A 22161-nucleotide genomic window follows, 5' to 3' on the forward strand; every position below is an offset into this window, starting at 1 on the left:
AATGATGCTTTTGGCGTACAGTCTGGGTTTGAACCTGAGCAAAATTTTGAGGAACCTTCTAATGAAGAAGCAATGCGCTACTATCAAGAATTAGAAGAGGCTAGTCATCCACTTTGGGTAGGGAGTCAGCATTCTAAGTTGTCTGTTGCAGTTAGAATGATTAACATCAAATCAGATTGGACTGTTGCTGAAGCTGCTATGGACTCAATGATTAAACATGTAGGGGAACTAGTTAGTCCGGAATTCGACATACCTAAGAGTTACTATGAAGCAAAGAGATTGGTTTCCAAATTAGGATTGTTGTATGATAGAATTCATTGTTATCCAAACGGTTGTATGTTGTTCTATAAGCAAGATGTTGATTTAAATGAATGTAAAATATGTGGACATGCGCGTTATAAGTGGACACCGAGCGGGAAGACGGTTTCAATCAAGGCGATGAATTATTTACCTATTATACCTAGGTTAAAGAGGTTGTTTGCATCGCCGAGTTCTGCTCCTCACATGAGATGGCACAGCGAAAATAGAAGGCCACCTGGTGTTGTGTCATCCATCGGATGAAGCGTGGAAACATTTTGATAGAACTTATCCTGATTTTGCTAGTGAACCAAGAAACATTCGTTTGGGTTTGTGTGCGGATGGTTTCACACCATACTCTGTTTCGGCTGCACCCTATTCTTGTTGGCCTGTATTTTTTACTCCATATAATCTACCGCCCGAGATGTGTATGACAAGTCCCTATATATTCCTAAATTGTGTTATCCCTGGTCCTTGGCATCATTTACCTATCCTACTTCTATACCTATACCTATGTATTGCCCACCACGTGGCAGATCTCCTAGCACATCAGCCACTTTGTCTTCTTCTCCTTCTCCAAATGTTACACCTCCAAGTGTATCTAATTTGCGCCTTAGAGATAGCAGCTCTGAGCCTGAGTCACTGCCATCCAACCAGTCTCAGACCCATCGTCGTCCTCCTGCACCTGCACTTGCTCCTGCTCCTGCACCTGCACCTGCACCGGCTCCTTACAGGAACCGATACATCATGGTTTACATCCGGGAGATAGAGATGCGATGGGTCGGATTTTCATCGTTCCTGAGGGAGTTGGGTAAGATTGTCTTTTATTAAGTTTTCCTAATGTTTTTTTTCATCTTAATCTAATATGCATTAAATTTTTTAACTGCAGGTTCTATCCAGATCACGACACTACAAAAGTCGTGCTGGATGTTGTTCGGAGGCTTTATACTTCATGGGGTGAAATCCCATATGATACTCCACAGGCTATGTTTAGAGAGTTTAACGTATGCATCTTATTATACATTTCATAACTTGAATTTACTTTTATACAAATCATCTAACATTAGCTATTTGATTTGCAGATGTATTGTACATGGGATCCAATGGACAATGATAGGGTTGCTGCAAACTTTGAGAAGAAGGAGAGTTCAAGGTTGTCTGATTGGTTTTCGAGGGCTAGAAGGTATATGACGATGCCCCAATGGCCAAACGCTGAACAGTGGGAGAAACTTAAGGCATATTGGCAGACTCCTGAGTCTATCGCCAAGTATGAGCAGTCAAAGGCTGCCCGTGCATCCCATAAAGGTGTCTCTTTGTACACTGCGGGTGCAAGAAGTCAGGGGCACGTGGCTAGGACAATGGTAAGTAATTTTATACTTTTAAAGTTACCTACGATCAATATATCATTATTGAGCTATTAATTTTATGTTTAACTTTTCTTTTTTTTGGAAGAAAAAAGCTACGGGACAGATGCCAACTCAGGATCAGCTATTCCTAAAGACCCACACAAAAAAAAAAAAAAAGCAGGAGTCGGACCTGACCTTATGGGTTGAGGACAGGGCTCGTGATTCCTATGTAAGTGATAATTTTATTATTTAAGCAATTATATATAAGTTTAATTATGATATATTCGTTATATACTAAGTTTCATTTTTTAATAGACAGAGGCAATATATGGATCATGTGGACCAGTACAGCCAAACTCAGCCTGAGCATCCGAGCCGTCCTCCACCGGAATTAAAGATAGATTTTTGGTGTAGAGCAGGTGGGGGAGTACAAAAGGGTAGAGCGTACGGTCTAGGCCCAAGGAACAACTTAAGTCGCCTTCGGTCAGGATTGCGAGGTGAAGGGTCTTCTCGACAAGCCGAGGGAGTTGATGATGTTCAGGTCGCAGCTATGGCGCAGCAAATTGCTGAACTTAATAGGAAATTAGCTGAAACTGAGGCAAGAAGAGTTGAGGAAAGTAACACCATGAAAGCGAACATTGAATTGCTAATGGCACAAGTTAAAAGCCACATCGCATGTGGACAACTTGGTGTGCCCCCTTCTCCGCCCCCCCCCCCCCCCCCCCTCCTCCGACCCAGAAGATGATGATGACGGTGATTTCGTAGCCCGAACACCGGATGATCAGTTGTAGTAGTTTGAATTTAATAATGGACTTATGTTAAAACTAGTTAATGGTACTTTTGGTTGGACGTTTAAATATTTCTGAACTTTCAAGGCCTATTTAGATCGTATGTGATGTGTTTAGATAGTGTTTGATGTGTTTTATTATTACTTAGGATGATTTTATGTGTTGTGGCTCTTTTAGAATTGATTTGGAGCATTTTAATGCAAGTTTTGAGCAGCTTTTGTTACTGGTTTCTGAGCAACGTTTGGTACTGGTTTCTGTGCAGGTGTGGTTGCAAAAAATGCATGATTTGCATGCTAGAAATTTTACGGAAAACCGACTCCGTCCGTCGATTTTATGGAAATTAATTTTGCAAATTTTCCAGAAAATCGACGGAAAACCGACTCTGTCCTTCGGTTTTCTGAAAATTAATGCTTATATTTTATAAAAAAAACTGACGCACTATGTTGGTTTTATAATTAAAATAAAAAAATTATATAAAAAACCGACGCAATGCGACGTTTTTTTCATAAAATATATATTATTTATATATAAGATAAAAAATCAGAATTTAATAAAATCGACACTGTCCGTCGGTTTTTTTAATTTTTTTAAATTTTTTAAAATATTTGAATAAAACCCGACGGACTATGTAACCAACGCAGCCCGTTGGAAAAAACCGACGTGGTCCGTCGGTTTTCTAAAAGCGAGGCTATGAAAACCGACGGACCTTAAAAGGTCGGTTTCCCGTCGGTTTCATTAAAAAAACCGACGCTGGACGTCGGTTTTTGTCAACAGTTTTTTCCGTTTTTTTAGTAGTGTCTCCGCATCGAATGCCCAAACCATCTCAGCCTCGCTTCCCGCATCTTGTCTTCCACTGAGGCTATTCCAACCATGTCTCGGATGACTTCATTCCTAATCCTATCACTCCTAGTGTGCCCACACATCCATCGTAGCATTCTCATTTCCGCCACTTTCATCTTCTGAACATGAGATTTCTTGACTGACCAACACTCCGCCCCATACAACATAGTTGGTCTAACCACCACTTTGTAGAACTTGCCTTTAAGTTTCGGTGGCACCTTCTTGTCACACAACACTCCGGAGGCAAGCCTCTATTTCATCCACCCTGCACCAATACGGTGTGTGATGTCATCATCAATCTCCCCATTTCCTTGTATAATAGACCCAAGATACTTGAAACTATCTTTCTTCTGTATGACCTGGGTGCCAAGCTTCACTTCCACGTCAGCCTCCTGCACTATATCACTGAACTTGCACTCCAAGTACTCTGTCTTGGTCCTACTCAACTTGAACCCTTTAGACTCCAGAGTTTGTCTCCAAACCTCCAGCTTAGCGTTAACCCCGCTGCGAGACTCGTCAATCAGGACTATGTCATCCGCAAATAACATACACTATGGCACCTCACCTTGAATTTGTCGCGTCAATCCATCGATCACCAAGGAGAATAAAAATGGGCTAAGAGTTAATCCCTGATGCAGCCCCATCACCACTGGGAAGTGCTCTGAGTCTCCTCCCATAGTCCTTACCCTGGTCTTGGCTCCATCATACATGTCCTTGATCGCCCTAATGTACGCCACAGGTACACCTCTAGCCTCCAGCGTCTCCATAGAACCTCTCTCGGCACTTTATCGTATGCCTTTTCTAGGTCGATAAACACCATGTGCAAGTCCCTCTTCCTCTCCCTATATTGCTCCACCAATCTCCGTACAAGATGAATAGCTTCTGTAGTTGAGCGCCCCGGCATGAATTCGAACTGGTTCTCTGAGATAGACACGCCTCTCCTCACCCTCATCTCCACCACCCTTTCCTACACTTTCATAGTGTGGCTTAGCAGCTTGATCCCTCTGTAGTTGTTGCAACTTTGAATGTCGCCCTTGTTCTTTTACATTGGAATCATTTTACTGCATCGCCATTCTTCGGGCATCTTAACCGTCTTAAAGATGACATTAAAGAGTCGAGTCAACCACTTTAAACCTGCCCTGCCTGCAGTCTTCCAAAATTTCCCAGAAATCTCATCGGGCCCGGTCTCTCTCCCCCTACTCATCCTACGAACAACACCCTTAACTTCCTCAACCTTTATACTCCTACAATATCCAAAATCACGACACCTCTGAGAGTACTCCAAATCTCCCAACACAATATCTCTGTCCCCTCCGTCGTTCAAGAGTTTGTGGAAGTATGACTGCTATCTCCTTCTAATGAGAGTGTCCTCCACTAGTACCCTGCCATCCTCGTCCTTAATGCACTTCACCTGATCCAAGTCACTCTCCATCCTCTCCCTCGCCTTGGCTAGTCTGTATAACTTCCTATCCCCGCCTTTGTCCTCTAGTTCTGCATACAGGCGTTCAAAAGCTGCTATCTTTGCCGCCGTAACCGCTAACTTTGCCTTCTTCCTCGCCATCTTGTATAATTCCCTATTCGTACGCCTCTCCTCATCATCCTTACTATCTACCAACTTCGAATACGCCACCTTTTTTGCTTCCACCTTCTCTTGAACTCCTCTATTCCACCACCAGTCCCCTCGGTGCCGATCACGGTTACCTTTTGAGACCCCCAACACCTCTTTAGCTACTTCCCTAATGCAACTAGCCGTCCTATCCCACATGTTGGTCGCCTCCCCACTACTCTCCCAGGCTCCCATGGCCCTCAATTTTTCCCCCATCTCCAGGGCACCCGTCATGGTCAAACTCCCCCATTTGATCCTAGGCCTGTTTTCCACGACCCTCTTTCTCTTCCTCATCATGATTTTCAAATCCATCACCAAGAGCTTATGCTGGGTCGTTAGATTCTCACTCGAAATCACCTTGCAATCTTTACAAAGACCTTTATCGTCCTTCCTAAGGAGTAAAAAGTCTATCTGCGTCTTAGCCATCGAACTATGAAAGGTTACCAAGTGCTCCTTCTTCTTCGGAAAACTCGAATTGGCTACCACCAGCCCAAAGGCTTTTGCAAAATCCAACAGTGCAACTCCTCCTCCGTTCCTGTCCCCGAAACCACAACCTCCATACACATCGTCATATCCCCCTGAAATTGACCCAATGTGCCTATTGAAATCTCCTCCGATGAATAGCTTCTCAGTGGACGGTATACCTCCCATCATCTCGTCCAAATCCTCCCAAAAACGTCTTTTCTCCTCCTCGCCCAAGCCCGCTTGCGGCGTGTAAGCACTAATAATGTGCAAAATAAACCCTCCAACGACCAGCTTAATCGTCATCAACCTATCACTGACCCTCTTAACCCCTACCACCTGTTCTCGTAAGTCATTATGTACTAAAATGCCTACGCCATTCCTATCCCTCGACCTACCTGACAACCATAACTTATACTCATCCACATCTTTAGCCCTGGATCCTACCCATTTAGTCTCCTGGACACAAGCTATATTAATCCTTCTCTTCTTAAGAATCTTAACTAGCTCGATGGACTTCCCCGTTAGAGTCCCAATATTTCAAGACCCTACTCGCAGACTAGAGACTCCCTTAACCCACCTACCCCCTCTAACCCTCACCCCCGTCCGAGAGCATGACCCTAGTCCACCATCGTCTACCAAAGCCAGTAAAGCAAATATACACTACTCGACCAGGCAGGAATCAATACTAAAAAAAAGTCGGAGGTACCAACTCCAGTTAGACAGAACCTGCTCACGCCGGAATCACTGTTCACGCCGGAATCACCGTTCACGCAGGAAACACTGTTCACGCCGGAAACACTGTTCACGCCGGAATCACTGTTTACGGTGAGGAGCTCGAATCTGTCGGACCAGAGAGAAGGAGAGAATGAAGGAGAGGAGAGAAGAGAAAAGAAGAGAAGGAAGATAGGATAAGAAGAGGAGTGGGGGTGGAGGTGGGTATAGGGCTGTAACAAACCCTAGAAGAGAGAAAACTTACTTGGGGAGGCCACCGAGAGGTTGCTGGCCGGAGTTGGAGGTGGGGGTGGGGGTAGGCGAGGTAGTTGGGCGATGGGAAGAAGACGTTAGGTTTGGTTGGTTTTCCTAGAGAGAGAGAGAGAGAGAGAGCTTTTGACCATGAGGGAAATTAACATATGAACCATCAACATTATATATAAATAAAATACTGAAGACCAATAATAATTAAAAAAAAAAAAGGAAAATTACTCCATCTTCTTCTCCTTCTTTTGTCGATAATTCAATGGAACTGATGTTCCATTGTCCTTCAAGTGGTCAACGGCCGGTAAACATGCAGTCGTAAGAGCAAGCAAACAATTTGCATACAAATCGAAAAAACTCACTTTTTGGTAAGTTCCATGAGTTTGAATAAGGCTATAAGCTTTATCGATCTTAATGTCACGCAAGGATCGCACGTAGTCGCATCCTGCCAAAACACACATCTTTAGGATTTGTTGTCTTGAGAAATTTGTCCACAACCTAGATGACCGGAATTCTTTACAACTGCCGCTCTTTTTTATAATCCACATTGAAGATTATCCAGGGACATCCATACGGGATTTAATCTGAATCATCGATTGTAACCCCATCGACTAGACCGTTTATGGCCAAATACGTTATTTGCACATCTGCCTCGTAAAGAGAAATCATGAATTGTATGTTTTCCTTGTTCAGATCCTGGATTACATCATAAACCATCGATGCTGATACATAAACGGCCTTTTCGTAGTCGTCATTCTCAAGGGCTTTCTCTCTATAACTGCAGTTGGTAATTTTCAATTAAAGGAAGTACTCCATAATTAACTAATGAGTTTCCATCATTTTTTTCAACTAATGCCCTTTTGTTTAGGATAAGGACACAAATGGCCATCTGGTGAAAACTATTGACATTCGGTGGCCCAAGAATCTTAAAGGTCATTTTTAGCCTTGTCAAAATAATTCATTTCTAGCCATTTTTCAACTAATTTCAGCATACGTATATAAACTATAGCTTTCTTGTATAGAATATGTATCACTACTGTATATGTGTAGAAAATGTATCATACTAAGTGTAGAAACTGTATCATTGTTGTATAGAATATGTATCACTATTGTATATGTATAAAAAGAATGTATCACACGTATAGAAACTGTATCATTATCGTATAGAATATGTATCCTAAACTATATGTATAGACAATATATCATTGTTGTATAGTTTGTGTATATTAAACGTATAATTTATGTTTAACAAATATATAATTAATGTATATTTAATAATTATACACATTATATATTTTTCTATACATATGTAGTAGTGATACATATTCTATACAACAGTGATACAGTTTTTGAAGTCTTATATGATTCTTTTTTCGTTGATCTTTAGTGGCAACTAAAGTTGCCACAAATAGTCCTGTTCTTTTGCAGCAAACATACCAGTGACGGATAATATTAATTTAAGGGCTTCCTCTCTATACCTGCAGTTAGTAATTTTCAGTTAAAGAAAGTACTCCATAATTAACTAATGAGTTTCCATCATTTTTTTTCAACTAATGCCTTTTTTTTTTTAGGATAAGGACATAAATGGCCATCCGGGTGAAAACTATTGTTACCCGGTCACCCAAGAATCTTAAAGGTCATTTTTAGCCTTTTCAAAATAATTTCATTTCTAGTCATTTTTCAACTAATTTCAGCATATGTATATAAACTATATTTCTTGTATAGAATATGTATCACTACTGTATATGTGTAGAAAATGTATCGTACGTATAGAAATTGTATCATTATTGTATAGAATATGTATCATTACTGTATATGTATAAAACAAAATGTATCACATGTATAGAAACTGTATCATTTTCGTATAGAATATGTATCCCCAGGGGCGGACCCACGTTATGCCCAGGGAAGGTGATGCCACTGAGCATGGTCGCCAGCATAGCTTGCTGGTCTAGGGCCCTGCTAGTTGCCTTGAAGTCCTGAGTTCGATTCCCAGTAGCAGCTTTGTTTTTTTTTTTTTAATTTATTTATTTATTTTAGAGCATCACTATTTTATATGCTAAAATGGACAGGCTGTGACTTGTGACAATAATTTGCTTTAAAACGTGGAACATATTTACTTAAATTCTAACTTTGGAAATAAATTACCCATTCTCTTTTGCAATTTTTAGGAGGGCGTCTATTTGTTGCTATTTATTTAATATTTTTTTTCTTATTTTTTTAATCTTCTATTAATTTCTAATTAAATATTATCTTATGACAGCCACTGTTTTTCTTTGTTAATTCAGTTTCATGAATTTGTTTGAGGTCTATTAAATTAATATTTTAATTTAATGTCTGCAATCACGATTAAAGGTTTTCTAATTTTAAGGGACATGGTGAGACAAAGAAGCATGAAACTCATCTTCTTGTGTTCTGGCTTGTAAAATTTACTTTACTTTGTCATTTTCTTCTGCTATAGTTGAGAGAGCTTTCTCGGCCATGATCTAATCGAATGATGATGAACTTTTGAGTGGTTATTTGATGTTTTATATAGAAAGAAAAGTATTTAGTCTATTTCTTATGATCAAACTATTTGAATACAACATTTCAAAATATATAAACTTGCCGAAGAGGGTTGTATCAATTTATGTGTGTGTGTGTGTGTTGGTGTGTATATATAGTAAGATCTAGTGTATTCGATAGAGATACAGCTAGTCCGGCTCAAACGTATATTAACTTCTTTAAATCTCGACACCGCTTACAAAAGATCCTGCGTACGCTACTGTGTATCCCTAAACTATATGTATAGACAATATATCATTGTTGTATAATTTGTGTATAATAAATGTATAATTTCTGTTTAATAAATATATAATTAATGTATATTTACTAATTATACACATATTATACATTTTTTCTATACATATGCAGTAGTGATACATATTCTATACAACAATGATACAGTTTTTGAAGGCTTAATATGAAATTTTTTCGCTGATCTTTAGTGGCGACTAAAGTCACCACAAATAATCTTGTTCTTTTGCAGGGAACATACCGGTGACGGATAATATTTATTATAAGAACAATAAAGACTGTATTTCGAAGATTATCAGTTCAAATAATTCAGGCTCTGATGCCACGTGTAAATTTAACTTAATGCATACCAGGATCTTGAACATGATAATCTTACAAAAAAAGGTTATAGAGAACATACCTAAAGTGGAAGATATTATCATGAAGCAGAAGCGTTAATTGAAATTGGTTTCTACCTCCTTACCCTAATCTTACATTACCGCAACTGTCAACGATGGGAAACGTGTACAGAATATATCTTGACCCTAATGGATGGAGGGAGGACCAATTTATTAAAGTTGTGACTTAATTCAGTATGTCCATCGCGTGACCGATCTAACGGACGAGATTTATTCTTCATTAAATATTTGTCACGGGCTTTACATTAATTGGGTCACACATTATAATTAATAAAGGAATTTTTACTTGGCATAGCTAACTTTAAGAGATATTTATGATTAGTAACTACCATTTAATTTAATTACTTTTCATAGCTACCGTGAATTTTCAGTTTACCTATCATAGCTATATCAAATACATTAGGGTTTACGACTTATTTCTCCTTCATCTCTCTCTCTCTCTCTCTCTCTCTCTCTCTCTCTCTACATTCCCTCGGCTCTAAGCTCTCTCTCTCTATCTTTCCCCTTTCCCTCTCTCAGGCCAGATATGGTCAGAACTGCCTTCGCCTCTTCCTCCTCCACAGCGACAACACCAGATTTAAGAAATGCCACTGTTGTGACGTCCACTGCCCGACGGAGTTGGTGTAATTGCCTCCATCCCGGATCACTGCCAACACCGGCAGAACCACCAAAATGGAAGACGACGATTGATAGCGCCTTCAGCCACGGCACAGCCAATTCCAATCGCTGTATCAATTTTTCTTCCATTGGCATTGCGAAGCTTCTAAAGTTTCTGGATTTATAATTGGAGTTTAATGCCCACAGATCTTGTGGTTGTTTGATGTCAAAGAAATGTGTGTTTAAATGTTTCTTAAAGGTTTTCTTCAATCTGAAAAAGGTGAAATACGCTGGAAAAACGAAATATGATTTTGGCATCAATTCTCGATTTAGTTCTGGAGGCAACAACACTTCCTCACTGTTAATGTTGCTATAAATCCGATTTCAAACTATGTTGCAAACGCTTTTCTGTGTAAAACTATGTTCCTTTTTCTCAGATCTCGAAAATCAGGCTCTCCGACCACATTTGATTGTAATAAGATCTGAGTGTATTCGTCATTTAGTGTATTTATATACAATGTATCTTTTGAGTATATTCTTCATTTTCTTAAAGTATACAATATTCAACATGGTCGCGTTTGTATGTTCTCCAGTGGAGTTGTTGCAGATCTGTATGAATACAGTGTATCTTAATTATTATTTTTTTAGTAAATATAGTGTATTTTTAAAGGAATTTGAATGTATTCTTCATTTATTTGAGTGTAAATACATTCAAATACAGTCGAATAAAAGGATTTCTGAGTATAAATACATTCAAATACAGTCGAATACATTCAACTTTGCGATGTCGGTAGCGACCTGGCTGATCGGAGCTCGAATACGTTCAAATACAGCCAAAACAAAAGAATATATTTATACATAAATACACTTAAATTCACAGCTCCGTTGTGTATTTAAATGCACTGAAATACAATCATTTTGAATACACATGTATTCAGAGAAATTAATGTTGCATATATTCAAATATAGTCAAATACATGTGACATCAGATAAGATTGGATAAAACTGAACAGTGTATTCAAATACACACGAATCGCCTAGATATAGCTACGAACCGTAAATAAGTAAAAGACAGCCACTATTCGTCAAGAGCTCCTAAAATGTAGTTATTTGTGTGAGTTGTCCATTAATAAAAGTCCAACAGTTACAAGACACAACTTAGCTATATCCTCATATGCTTGATATGGAGTGAGATATCTTTGAGAATTGGGTAAAGAAAATGGTTTAAATATGGAATATGCATTTTGGGCCATTACAATAGCTACAAGTAGATCTTGGGATCTGAAAAGCAAAAAACTTCAACGAATGTTTATTATATTAGTCATCATTTTTTTGTTGTATATAACAAAAAGGAAAAGGAGCAAAAAAAGTGAATGAAATTTAATTACGAAGAAAACAAAGGAAAAATATTTAAATGAAATTAGAAAAGAGAAGAAAATATAGAAAAAAGAGAGATAACAAAAACAAAAACAAAAACAAAAACAAAAGAGCAAAAATGAGAACGAAATCATATTATAGTGAAAACAGAAAATAAAAAATAATATGATTGAGAAAAAAATAAACAGAAAAGGAGAAAAAAATAAAGAAAAAATAAAGAAAAAAGAAAGAAAAGAAAGGAAAAAAGAGAGAAAAAAAGAAAGAAAGAAAGAAAGAAAGAAAGAAAGAAAGAAAAGGAGAAAAGAAGAAGTAGAGAAATAAAAAAAGAAAAGGGAAATAGGGGTAAAATAAAAGAAGAGAAAAAAGGATTTAAAAAAATAAGAATAAGGTCGCATGATATGACTTATGAGAATGCGGGAGCATAAAATGTGGAGTAATTATTTTAATGAGCATCAATGTAAATAGGTATTGATGAGTATATAGTTTGAGTTTTATGGGTAGCATTTTTTTTTGCGGATTGTCCTTCAAAGACACTGGTCTTTAAGTTTTATCCCTCAAATTGGTGGTCTTTAATTTTTGTCCTTCGTCTAAAAATTTATGGGTTCCGGATTCGAACCCTCGCTCAATCAAAAATTAAAAATAAAAGAAAATCGCAAGACAGAGTTTCATTGCAAAGTAGACCTATTCGGGCAAAAATCTGCCTTATAAGGCAGAGGTTTGTCTTAATGCAGAATTTGCCTTAAGATAGAGTTTTGAGGCAAAAGTCTGTCTTAAGGAAAAAAAAATCCATTTTTTTGTGCGGATTGCCCTTCAAAGCATTGGTCTTTAATTTTTGTCCTTCGCCTAATACCCCGAGGTTCTGGGTTTGAAGCCTAGCTCAGTAAAAAAAAAGAATGAATTTCGCAAGGCAGAGGGTTAGATTCGCAAGGTAAAGTTTTGCATTCAAAACTCTGTCTGAGGCCTAACTTTGCTACGAAACTCTGCCTTGCGATTTTTTTTTTTACTGAGCCGGGGTTCAAACCCCAAACCTCATGGTATTAGGCGAAGGGAAAAAAATTGAAGACCACCAATTTGATGGGCAAAAATTAAAGACCAGTGCCTTTGAAGGGAAATCGTGCAAATGACCAGATTTTTTTTTTATTTTTTACTTTGTAAGGTAAAAGTTAGGCCTCCTAACTTTTGCCCGAATAGGCCTACCTTGCTACGAAACTCTGTCTTGCGATTTTTTTTATGAAGGGCAAAAATTAAAGACCACCTCTGAATAAAGGCAATCGTAAAAATTGCCCTATGGATAGTTATGAATTGTTTTCCTTATTAATCCAGCTATATTCATCCTTCCAAATTCTTCGTAATCCATTCATAGACATCTCTAAATAAAGCTAATTTCAATTTATTTGGGATTGATGCAAGTTATTATTATTCTCTAAATAGGTTGTTTAAATTGTAGAGGTAGCTAGGCATATCGAAATTTCTCCAATATTTTCCAAATAGGTTGCTATATCTTTTTATTTTTTAACTATAGACTTTGCTTTTGAATTTCTACGTTTGACCTTTTGGTGACTCCACGTGCCCAGCTACTTCATAACCTAATGGTCTTAGATAAAATTAAGGATGCTGCATCCATCTAAATATTACGACACAAAGGCTTCCATTTGACACTAAAATATTAACGTTTTGAGTATTCACATTATTTTTCTCTATAAGGTTTCAAAGTCTTATAATTTTATTAAAAGATTATTCCATGGCAGGGTCTTCAGAAATTGGATTGAAATCAGCTTGTGTAATTGGTGGCACTGGTTTTATGGCATCTTTGCTTGTCAAACTTTTGCTTGAGAAAGGCTACACTGTTAATACAACTGTCCGGGACCCTGGTATGTCAGGATTTTTCGTAAATGATATCCATATTTGAAAAGAAAAAAATGAACAAATAAATGAACTACTATAATGACAAGCGGTATCATTTTTTAATTGATACCCAATATTTGCATGTTGGTTATTATCTCTCTATATACATATATGCATCTTCTGAAAAAATTGACGAAGCGGTGTCCGTAACACCAATTGGGCTAAGGTATATCCGCCCTTCTCTATCTTATATATCCACTGATAGTGTATGTAAGCTTGCTTTTTTTTATTTTTTTTATTTACAGAATCATTACAATTTAGCCTACTGTAGAAGGTTACGATTATTAGTTCCATTGATTATGTGTAATTCCTTTAAGGTGACTTGATAGCAATGTAAAATGAATTTATATTTTCATGTACATATGAAAGTTAAACCCTATTTAGTTTTCGGTTTATTGTAATAAGTGGAATCCTGTTAGGGAGCGTTTCCCCCTTTTAATGGTCTATACAGAACCCCAATCCAAATTAGTCGGAGCTCTAAAATGAGTACCGAACACTGAGTGGAAAAATAAGTAGATGGAGAAAGGGCTAAAAGGAAAGTGGTCCATGCTTGTACGTGTTTCCTTTCCTCCTTTTTTGTTCTTTTCAATTTTTGGTTAAATTTGCACAATCAAGTAGGCTATAGCACCATTAGAAAATACGTAAAGTTGACTTTTCTTGACCATTTGGCATCATATGAAACATTGAGCTTCATCTAACAATATCTCATTCCTTCTTTTTTTTTTTTTCTCCTCATAACTGTTTAATTTAATCTTTTGCTTTCTGATTTTCTTAATAGGGAATCACAACAAGATATCTCACCTCTTAGCCTTACATAGTTCGGGCAACTTGAGAATATTCCAAGCTGACTTAACAGATGAAACAAGCTTTGATGCCCCTATAGCTGACTGTGACGCTGTCTTCCATGTTGCAACACCAATCAATTTTGCTTCCCAAGATCCAGAGGTATATATAGAATTATATTACACTTTCATGCACTCTTGAGCTTCCATAACATTTAATTTAATCTTCAAAGACGGATTTAGGACTGGTTTTGTCGATTCAACTGAACGTATTGCTTTGGCTCCCAATATGTATACATATGCAAAAATGTTCAAAATGTATACTGCTTTCATTTTTAGTCCGTTCTAAAAGAGAATGACCGACTTCCAGTTAATTTCTCGTTTTATGCTTAATGATAAGCTTTTATAATCAGCGGTGTGAAGCAAAAATTTTCATAAACGGTGCCAACATTTAAAGAAGTGAATAAATGAATAAATCTGTATACCTCATATTGTCATTTCGCTTATTGTCTCTACTAGTAGAAAAACTCGACGAAGAGATGTCCTGTGACACCGCTTGGAACAAGGTATATCCGCGGTTTAAAATCACACAAATATTATGACATGTAAGGCCGCAGGTTTTAAAAGTTTTATAGCAATACAAATGTTATTGCTATGAGTGATTGATTAGAGGCAACTAGAGTGGACAACTACAAAGAGTATAATCAGACAAATATATTACAAACTCATGGGACAACAAACTAGAATGACCTGGAAATGCTTAATGTTCAAAAAAGAGGCTAGAGCAAAGGCAATTTTCACTATGTGGCTCCACTTTCAAGACAGGATGCACACAAGTGATAGATTGGATAAACGGGGTATATCAGTGGATACAACATGTATACTATGCAAGATGCTACCTGAGACCAGAAACCACTTGTTTGCTGAATGTAGCTTCACTACAAGAGTATGGGACAGACTACTACTATGGATGCAGAGGCAACTACACAAGGCAACTACATGGGACCAACACTTTCAATGGACTTTGTGCAATGCTAAGGGGAGATCACAAGCTGCCTCAATGTTCAAGATGGTGTATGCAGAGGTTGTTCATGAGATATGGAATGAGGGAAACTTGTGTATTTTTGAGAAGAAGAGTAGGACTGTAGAAGCTATAGCAGGACTTATTGCTTGTACGTGCAACATTAGAGCAACAACAGGGACTAGCAACTTGATGCAGAGACTGAAATTTTGACTAGTTGCAAATAGAGTAGTATAGAGATCTATGGTAAGAGTGATGTAAAGGGACTTCTGGATACGGGGATATCTCCATTAAGAGATGATCCTGAACTAGAAGACTTTCCTAAGTAGAATTTGTGTAGCTGAGCTTATATTGTATTTAGTCTGATAGAGAGACTTAACAAGTGAGACAGCAGAAGTTGGTGATATCTGCTGTGGTTATGTAACTTTCCAATGGTGGTTAATATAATCATTTAGTTACCAAAAACAAAACAAAACAAAAAAATGTTATTGCTATGGCATATTTAAGACCTAAAATTTCAGAATTCTTCATTTCTTTCTTGAACACTGTCCCGATTCAAATTCTGTAACATAAATTATTCCGAATTCTTTGACTCTAAATTTTGAATTTACCTCGACTCTAATCTTCGTTCGCTTTATTGGCAGAATGATATGATAAAACCAGCAATACAAGGAGTTGTGAATGTTCTGAAGGCATGTGCCAAATCAAATAGAGTAAAACGTGTTGTGTTGACCTCATCAGCTGCAGCTGTGACTATCAACCAGCTTAGTGGAACAGACCTAGTCATGGATGAGTCTAATTGGACAGATGTTGGATTCTTGACTTCCACAAAGCCACCTACTTGGGTAATTTCTCAATATTAGTCTTAACATTGTCTTTGCATATTTAAACTGTGTAACCAATCATCTCATCAATAATAACATACTCAGCGTAATTCCACAAGTGGGTCTGGGAAGGATAGTGTGTATGCAGACCTTACCCCTACCTTGGGAGGTATGTGAACCATCTCATAAAAGTTTAAATTGGAAAAGAATGTATACTTTTATTATTGGTCGAGAAGGTAGAAATTCTTTTTGACAATGAACTAGATGAAACTTGAGCTCAGGATAGTAGTTGACACCATTCTAGGAGTGTTTTCCGACATGACTTCGTAAAAAAAAAAAAAACTACTCCATATTAGAAGAATTAATATATTTTTCGGGAAAAAAAGAAATACATAATAGATCTACACTGTTTGACAATACCTCAAGATAATCGCCAATTCTGAACTAGAAGTAAAGCATTAAAACCTCTACAACTTCATGTCGTAATCCAAAATATAAGTCAAGTTGTGACAACAGACCAACACTATTTGCACGAAATTGTGTACGTATGCCACTGATTTTAAACCATCTGCTTGCTCTTTTTGTACCATGTTCAATTGTGTTATGAGTTATCGCATCTAAAAGTTTAAATAGTTAAAGAACATATATTCTTAATTATGTTTTTTAACAATATGGCTAATAATTCTAAAAGTTCTTTACTACTATCCAGGGATACCCTGTCTCCAAAACATTAGCTGAAAAGGAAGCCTGGAAATTTGCTGAGGAAAACAATATTAAACTTATCACTGTAATTCCATCTCTCATGGCTGGTCCTTACCTTACTCCAGAAACTCCAAGCAGTGTTGCTCTTGCCATGTCATTGATCACAGGTCTGAATAAAAGACGAGTAATATATATACTTTCGAACAAATTTTGAGGGTGCATTTGGTATGACGGAATATATTTGCAAGAAAACATTTTCCTGAAGAAACTGTCTCACTATCTAACACTAAAATTTAGAAACTATTTTAGATTAACTAACGTAGAGAATCATTACCATCAAGGTTATGATGGGATGGATAGAACCTTCCATCCTTAACCAGAGGTCTCGGTTTCCAGTCCTATGAATAAAAATAATCTTGGTAAAGAACTTCCCCTTTAATGAGCCTTATGTGATGCGACCGAAAGTGCTTATTCTTTTTTTTTTTTTTAAAGAAAGTCTTTATTTAAGAGATGAGGTGTTTGACCAAGCTTTTAGGAAAAAAGTTAGGTGTTTTTCAGTAGTAGTAGAAGATATTTTTCAAAGCTAAAAAAGTAACTTTTCCACGGAAGCATTTTTAGAACCTTGGCCAAGCACAAATTGATATTCAATATTAGTGGAGTGCATTTTTGACAAAAAAGACTTTTCCAAATAAGCAAATTTTGGAAGCTTGACCAAATATGCTATTAGTCGGGGCAACAAAACAGATATTGGGACACCTAGTGAAAACAAAAAATAGAAGAAGATAGTCGATTCTCCCCTTTTGATCAAATAATCATTCTAAACGCATATCCAAAATTGCACATGAAACACTGTAATTGGAAGAACTTAATCTTATCTTTGCAAATATTTTGACAGGGAATGAATTTCTTATAAGTAACTTGAAGGGCATGCAGATGTTATCAGGTTCAATCTCTATGACACATGTAGAGGATGTTTGTCGTGCCCATATTTTTGTTGCTGAGAAAGAATCAGCTTTTGGAAGATACATTTGCTCTACAGTCAATACCAGTGTTCCAGAGCTTGCAAATTTCTTGAAGAAAAGATACCCAACTTCATGTGTTCCTACTGAGTAAGTAATGTTACAAATATTAAATAAGCTTCATAAGCGTTTTTTCTAGAATGAATACAAATGCAAATGCTTCTTTGTATAAGTAAGAGTTAATTCAATCTGTTACTGTAACTCTCCAAAAATGTTGTCTTCCTCGTGTCGGATCACTACTTTTGAAGGATCCGACACCCACCCATCGGCACTTTTTGAAGAGCCCGAGCAGCATAGAGTTCAGTACACTGACAATATGTAGCTTTTTAACACCATCAGGTTATGCTACATGATAGCATTAAATAAGGAACAAAACAATTGGTTCACAATTAGGTTGATAATTGGCTTTTCTAGAATGAATGCAAATACAAATATTTCTTTGTATAATTAAGAGTTAAAGTTTAGTGCACTAATAGTGTGCATTTTTAAACATCATCTGGTTAGTAATTATCTGCAATAACTTGTACTAACTATTTTTAACACCATTAGGTTGTGTTTACCTGCATAAATAACAGGTAGCTGTTTATAACAAGCATGATCAGGTAATATAGAAAATATACATAATGACCTCTTATGATATTTTAAATTATACTCAATAGTGTAAAAATTCATAGAATTGTCAGTATATATAACCCAGATCCATATTCCAAACTCTCTTGACATGCACCGATGAGTTGCAAGTTCAGGTTTTTTTCCCCACCCGGTGTCTGACGCATACTTTGGGCACCACTAATCCGGATTCGAGCCCAAAAGTCACATTTTGGAGATAAAAACGCTCCCTACTAAAGTCGACTTCAGTCCTAGGCTCGAACCCCAGTCCTCTGGTTAAGGATGAAGGGCTACTTACCATCTAACTACAACCTTTGATAGTCCAAGAAAAAAGGATTTAGTGATGAAGACATGCAACGACGGTGCAAAGCATAGGGGTAAAAAAGCAGGACTAATAAGATATTTGTAAATAGTCTTATCTCCCTATTGAAGCATTCAAATCCTTTTTTTTCTTTTTCTTTTTTTTTCCTTCTTATATTCATAAACTGTATGGTATAAAACTTGTTTACTCATATAAATTTGGTTGATGAATTGCAGTTTCGGAGACTTCCCCTCTAAAGCCAAGTTGATCATATCATCAGAAAAACTCATCAAAGAAGGATTCAATTTTAAGTATGGGATTGAAGAGATTTATGATCAGTGTGTTGCTTGTTTTAAAGAAAAGGGGTTACTGAAAAACTGAAGAGTTCAGTGTATCTTGTGGCAAAGAGCAACACTCTTCTGTAGCAATTGCTTTGAAGAAACAAGATTGAATTTAATACACAAAAGAATGGATAATTTATAAATAAAATAAGTCTAGTTCTGTGTTCTATTATCCCAAATAATCCTTCAAGATTTACTGTTAAAGTGGTAGACATACTCTTCAACGAATTTGCAGGGACTACACATGTTTTATTATATAGCTGAAGCGGCTGAACACTAATTCTTGAAATGTGCTTTTCTTTTGATCATTTGAAATCTTCCATTTAATAACGAAATACTGAATTTACCTTCCCCAGGGTGCAATTGATTTAGTTCAAACCCGCCTAAGCATTTTGGCACGGGCACTAATCAAATTAGGATTGACTATTCAGAACAGAACCAACACACCTCCTAGTTCGTAATTAATAGACTATCTGATCAGCGCACTAATACTCAGGTACAGTTATTCTTGCATTTTCTTGTTGGGAAAGAGTAAATATTAACTTTTTCCCTGTATTCTTAGATATGTTTCAAGATCTTGTCATGACTCTTGCATATAATGGAGCAAATACTTTTATAACATATAAGTTATTACTTAATGCTTATAACAAAAACAGAAACCAAACCTTTATTAATTGTTAAGTAGTTAACTGTAAGTATGCAAGAAAATGTTCCATTAACTAGACTACATTATTCTTCAAATATTTGAAATGGCACAAGAGGAGAAGACAGTAGAGCTGTGGGTAAACTGGAATGACATCATAGCACGTAAAGGAAATTGAAACAAATTCCAACCACAAAAGACAAGAATACCATTCTCTTTTGTCGTTAATACTTGTGCGCAAAAGTATCTTCTGTTAAGGATCTTAATAGATCACCTAAACCCCTGTTGACAACCCTCTCTGACCATTTTCTTACAGTGACCTAATGTTTAGCATCCTTACGAGACCATCCTAAAAATAGCTTGTGAACTTCATATCCATATCGGACAAACAGTTCTAGTTGCCTTATAATTACAAATAGGCATGGGATATCCCATCTTTGAATGATTGATCACAACGAAAATGTCATCAGCTCTAAGCTGATTGCATAATTTATGGGTTAATATGTTCCCATGGCTCTTGACTTCTTGTACAGGAGGAATGCATCTATATTTTGTCGTACTCATTTATGCTACTATTGGAAGCACTGTTATAGAAACCTATAGCTAAAAGTCATGAAACTCACACACAAAGGCTGAACAAAGTATAAATTCATTCAATATCCAAAACAAGAATACATCTATTTGCTAACAGTCATGAAACTACCATCAAATTAAGTTCGCACACGAGGTAAACGTACCAAATTCAGCATCTAAAACGCTAAGCAACCACCTCGTCCCTTACTCATCTAAAGGCAAATTGAGCTTATAAAGATGGTAATCATTCGACTTGCCCAAATGCACAACCTCCTTAGCTTCTCGAACCCTTGATGATTTCACCAACCCATCCACCACTCCTTGCAACAACTTCACATCAACATTACACTTCCTTTTAAAAACCTCTTTGCACAACTCAAACGCCCAATCAAAATCACCCTTTTCGCAAGCAGACGAAATAACACTTCCAAATATCACCTTATCCGGAGCAGAACCGCTCTTCACGAGCTCTCCGTACCACTTTTTAGCCTCCTCCAAATCACCCTTTTTACAATATCCTCTAATCAAAGCACCATAAGTAAACACATCCGGCTTCAACTCAAAACTTCCCAATTCATCAACAACTTTCACCGCCTCCGATACTTTATTCTCATTCACCAATCCAACCAACTTCGCATTATAACTCCTAATATCCGGCTTAACGTTCTTCTTAACCATTAAATTCCACATCTTTTCGCCATCATCAAACTTACCATTCGCGTAAACCGCACCAAGAATCGTATTAAACGTAACCAAATCCGGGTTTAACCCATTTTTCTCAATCTCATCAACCAGTACAACAACTTTATCCAACTCTCCTTTTTCACACAACCCTTTAATCATTATATTATACGTAACAACATCAGGTTTCACTTTCAACTTTTCGGGCAATTCATGAAACAAAGATTCAAGCTTATCATACTTGTTTGAATTCACACAAGCACTTAAAATCGCGTTAACGGATTTCAAACTTCTCTCAGGCATTTCATCAAACACCTTCTGTGCATTCTCAAAAAGCCCACATTTCCCATACAAACTAACTAACCTTACATTGAAATTCTCTTTCGTTATATCGGGTCGATATTGTTTTTGGTGTTCGAGGATTTCTTCGATCCATTTGAAGCGTTTAGCGGAAGCTAATCGATGAACTGTGGATTCGTAAATGCCGGTTTTCGTGCGAAAACGGGTGATATCTGAGTATTGTTTGAATTTAGAAACGAGTTTTTTGAGGTTGCGTTCTTTGTATAAGTCATTGGACATGGTTTTTATTGATCTGGTTAAAGATGCCATTTTGGTATAGTGAAGAAAGGAAGTAATGAGAAAATGGTTGTGGAGTGTAGGGTTTATGGTATAAAGTTAAAGGGTTTTGATGCAAATGATTCTCTTTCTTTTTTTTCTTTCCCTTATTTTTCTTTTTTGCAAATGGGTCTTTAATTAAGGGTGTGTTTGGTATTGACGGAAAGAAAAATATTTTTCAAGAAAGTATTTTTTCGGTAAATTAGTGATTTTCCTATTTAACTTTTTGTGTTTGGTACAAAAGTTAGAAAATATTATTTTAGGAGCATTTGCATATATTTAAATTCGGGGTGCAACTTCTTGTGATGGAGGTAGGCGGATGGGTGGTGGGGTTAGGGTAGGTAGGGGTGGGAGGTGGGGTAGGTTCAGGGTATGGGATAGGTAGGGTGGGGTGGGGATGAACGTGGGGGCTGAGGTAAGAGGTGATAGGGAAGTGGGTAGGTGGGGGTGGATTGGGGATTCATTTGTGTGTTTTAGTTGATTCGGGATGTTTTCCATCAAGTGTTTAAGAAAAATATTTACTCCTATTTTGAGGAAAAAAATTTCCCTAGAAAAATATTTTTAAGGTCTGTATTGTTTTTGGTGTTCGAGGATTTCTTCAATCCATTTGTACCACTTGGTGGAAGCTAATCGATGAACTGCAGACTCGTAAATGCTGAT

The 22161-nt window shown here is 37.1% G+C and overlaps 2 protein-coding genes across 4 annotated transcripts; one reads left to right on the top strand and one right to left on the bottom strand.

The window, feature by feature from the left end:
- Nucleotides 1-12982: 12982 nt before the first annotated feature.
- Nucleotides 12983-19217, top strand: LOC132617081 (anthocyanidin reductase ((2S)-flavan-3-ol-forming)). Of its 2 annotated transcripts, none has more exons than XM_060331969.1 (6): nucleotides 12983-13356; nucleotides 14169-14335; nucleotides 15838-16038; nucleotides 16709-16886; nucleotides 17615-17828; nucleotides 18885-19217. In XM_060331969.1, the coding sequence occupies exons 1-6, from the start codon at nucleotides 13227-13229 to the stop codon at nucleotides 19027-19029; spliced, it is 1035 nt and encodes a 344-aa protein (XP_060187952.1). In that variant the 5' UTR covers nucleotides 12983-13226; the 3' UTR covers nucleotides 19030-19217. The 2 variants fall into 2 exon arrangements, with proteins under 2 accessions (XP_060187952.1, XP_060187953.1); XM_060331970.1 differs by having other exon boundaries at nucleotides 12999-13356; nucleotides 16727-16886.
- LOC132617079 (small ribosomal subunit protein mS79 (rPPR3b)-like) lies at nucleotides 17683-21750 on the bottom strand. Of its 2 annotated transcripts, none has more exons than XM_060331968.1 (2): nucleotides 20370-21750; nucleotides 17683-17821 (listed from the first exon to the last, which is right to left on the bottom strand). In XM_060331968.1, exon 1 carries the CDS (start codon nucleotides 21493-21495, stop codon nucleotides 20410-20412), a length of 1086 nt encoding a protein of 361 aa, XP_060187951.1. In that variant the 5' UTR covers nucleotides 21496-21750; the 3' UTR covers nucleotides 17683-17821; nucleotides 20370-20409. The 2 variants fall into 2 exon arrangements, with proteins under 2 accessions (XP_060187951.1, XP_060187950.1); XM_060331967.1 differs by having other exon boundaries at nucleotides 17687-17824.
- Nucleotides 21751-22161: the final 411 nt, after the last annotated feature.

This window comes from Lycium barbarum, chromosome 11, assembly GCF_019175385.1.
Source record: "Lycium barbarum isolate Lr01 chromosome 11, ASM1917538v2, whole genome shotgun sequence".
Taxonomy (NCBI): Eukaryota; Viridiplantae; Streptophyta; class Magnoliopsida; order Solanales; family Solanaceae; genus Lycium; species Lycium barbarum.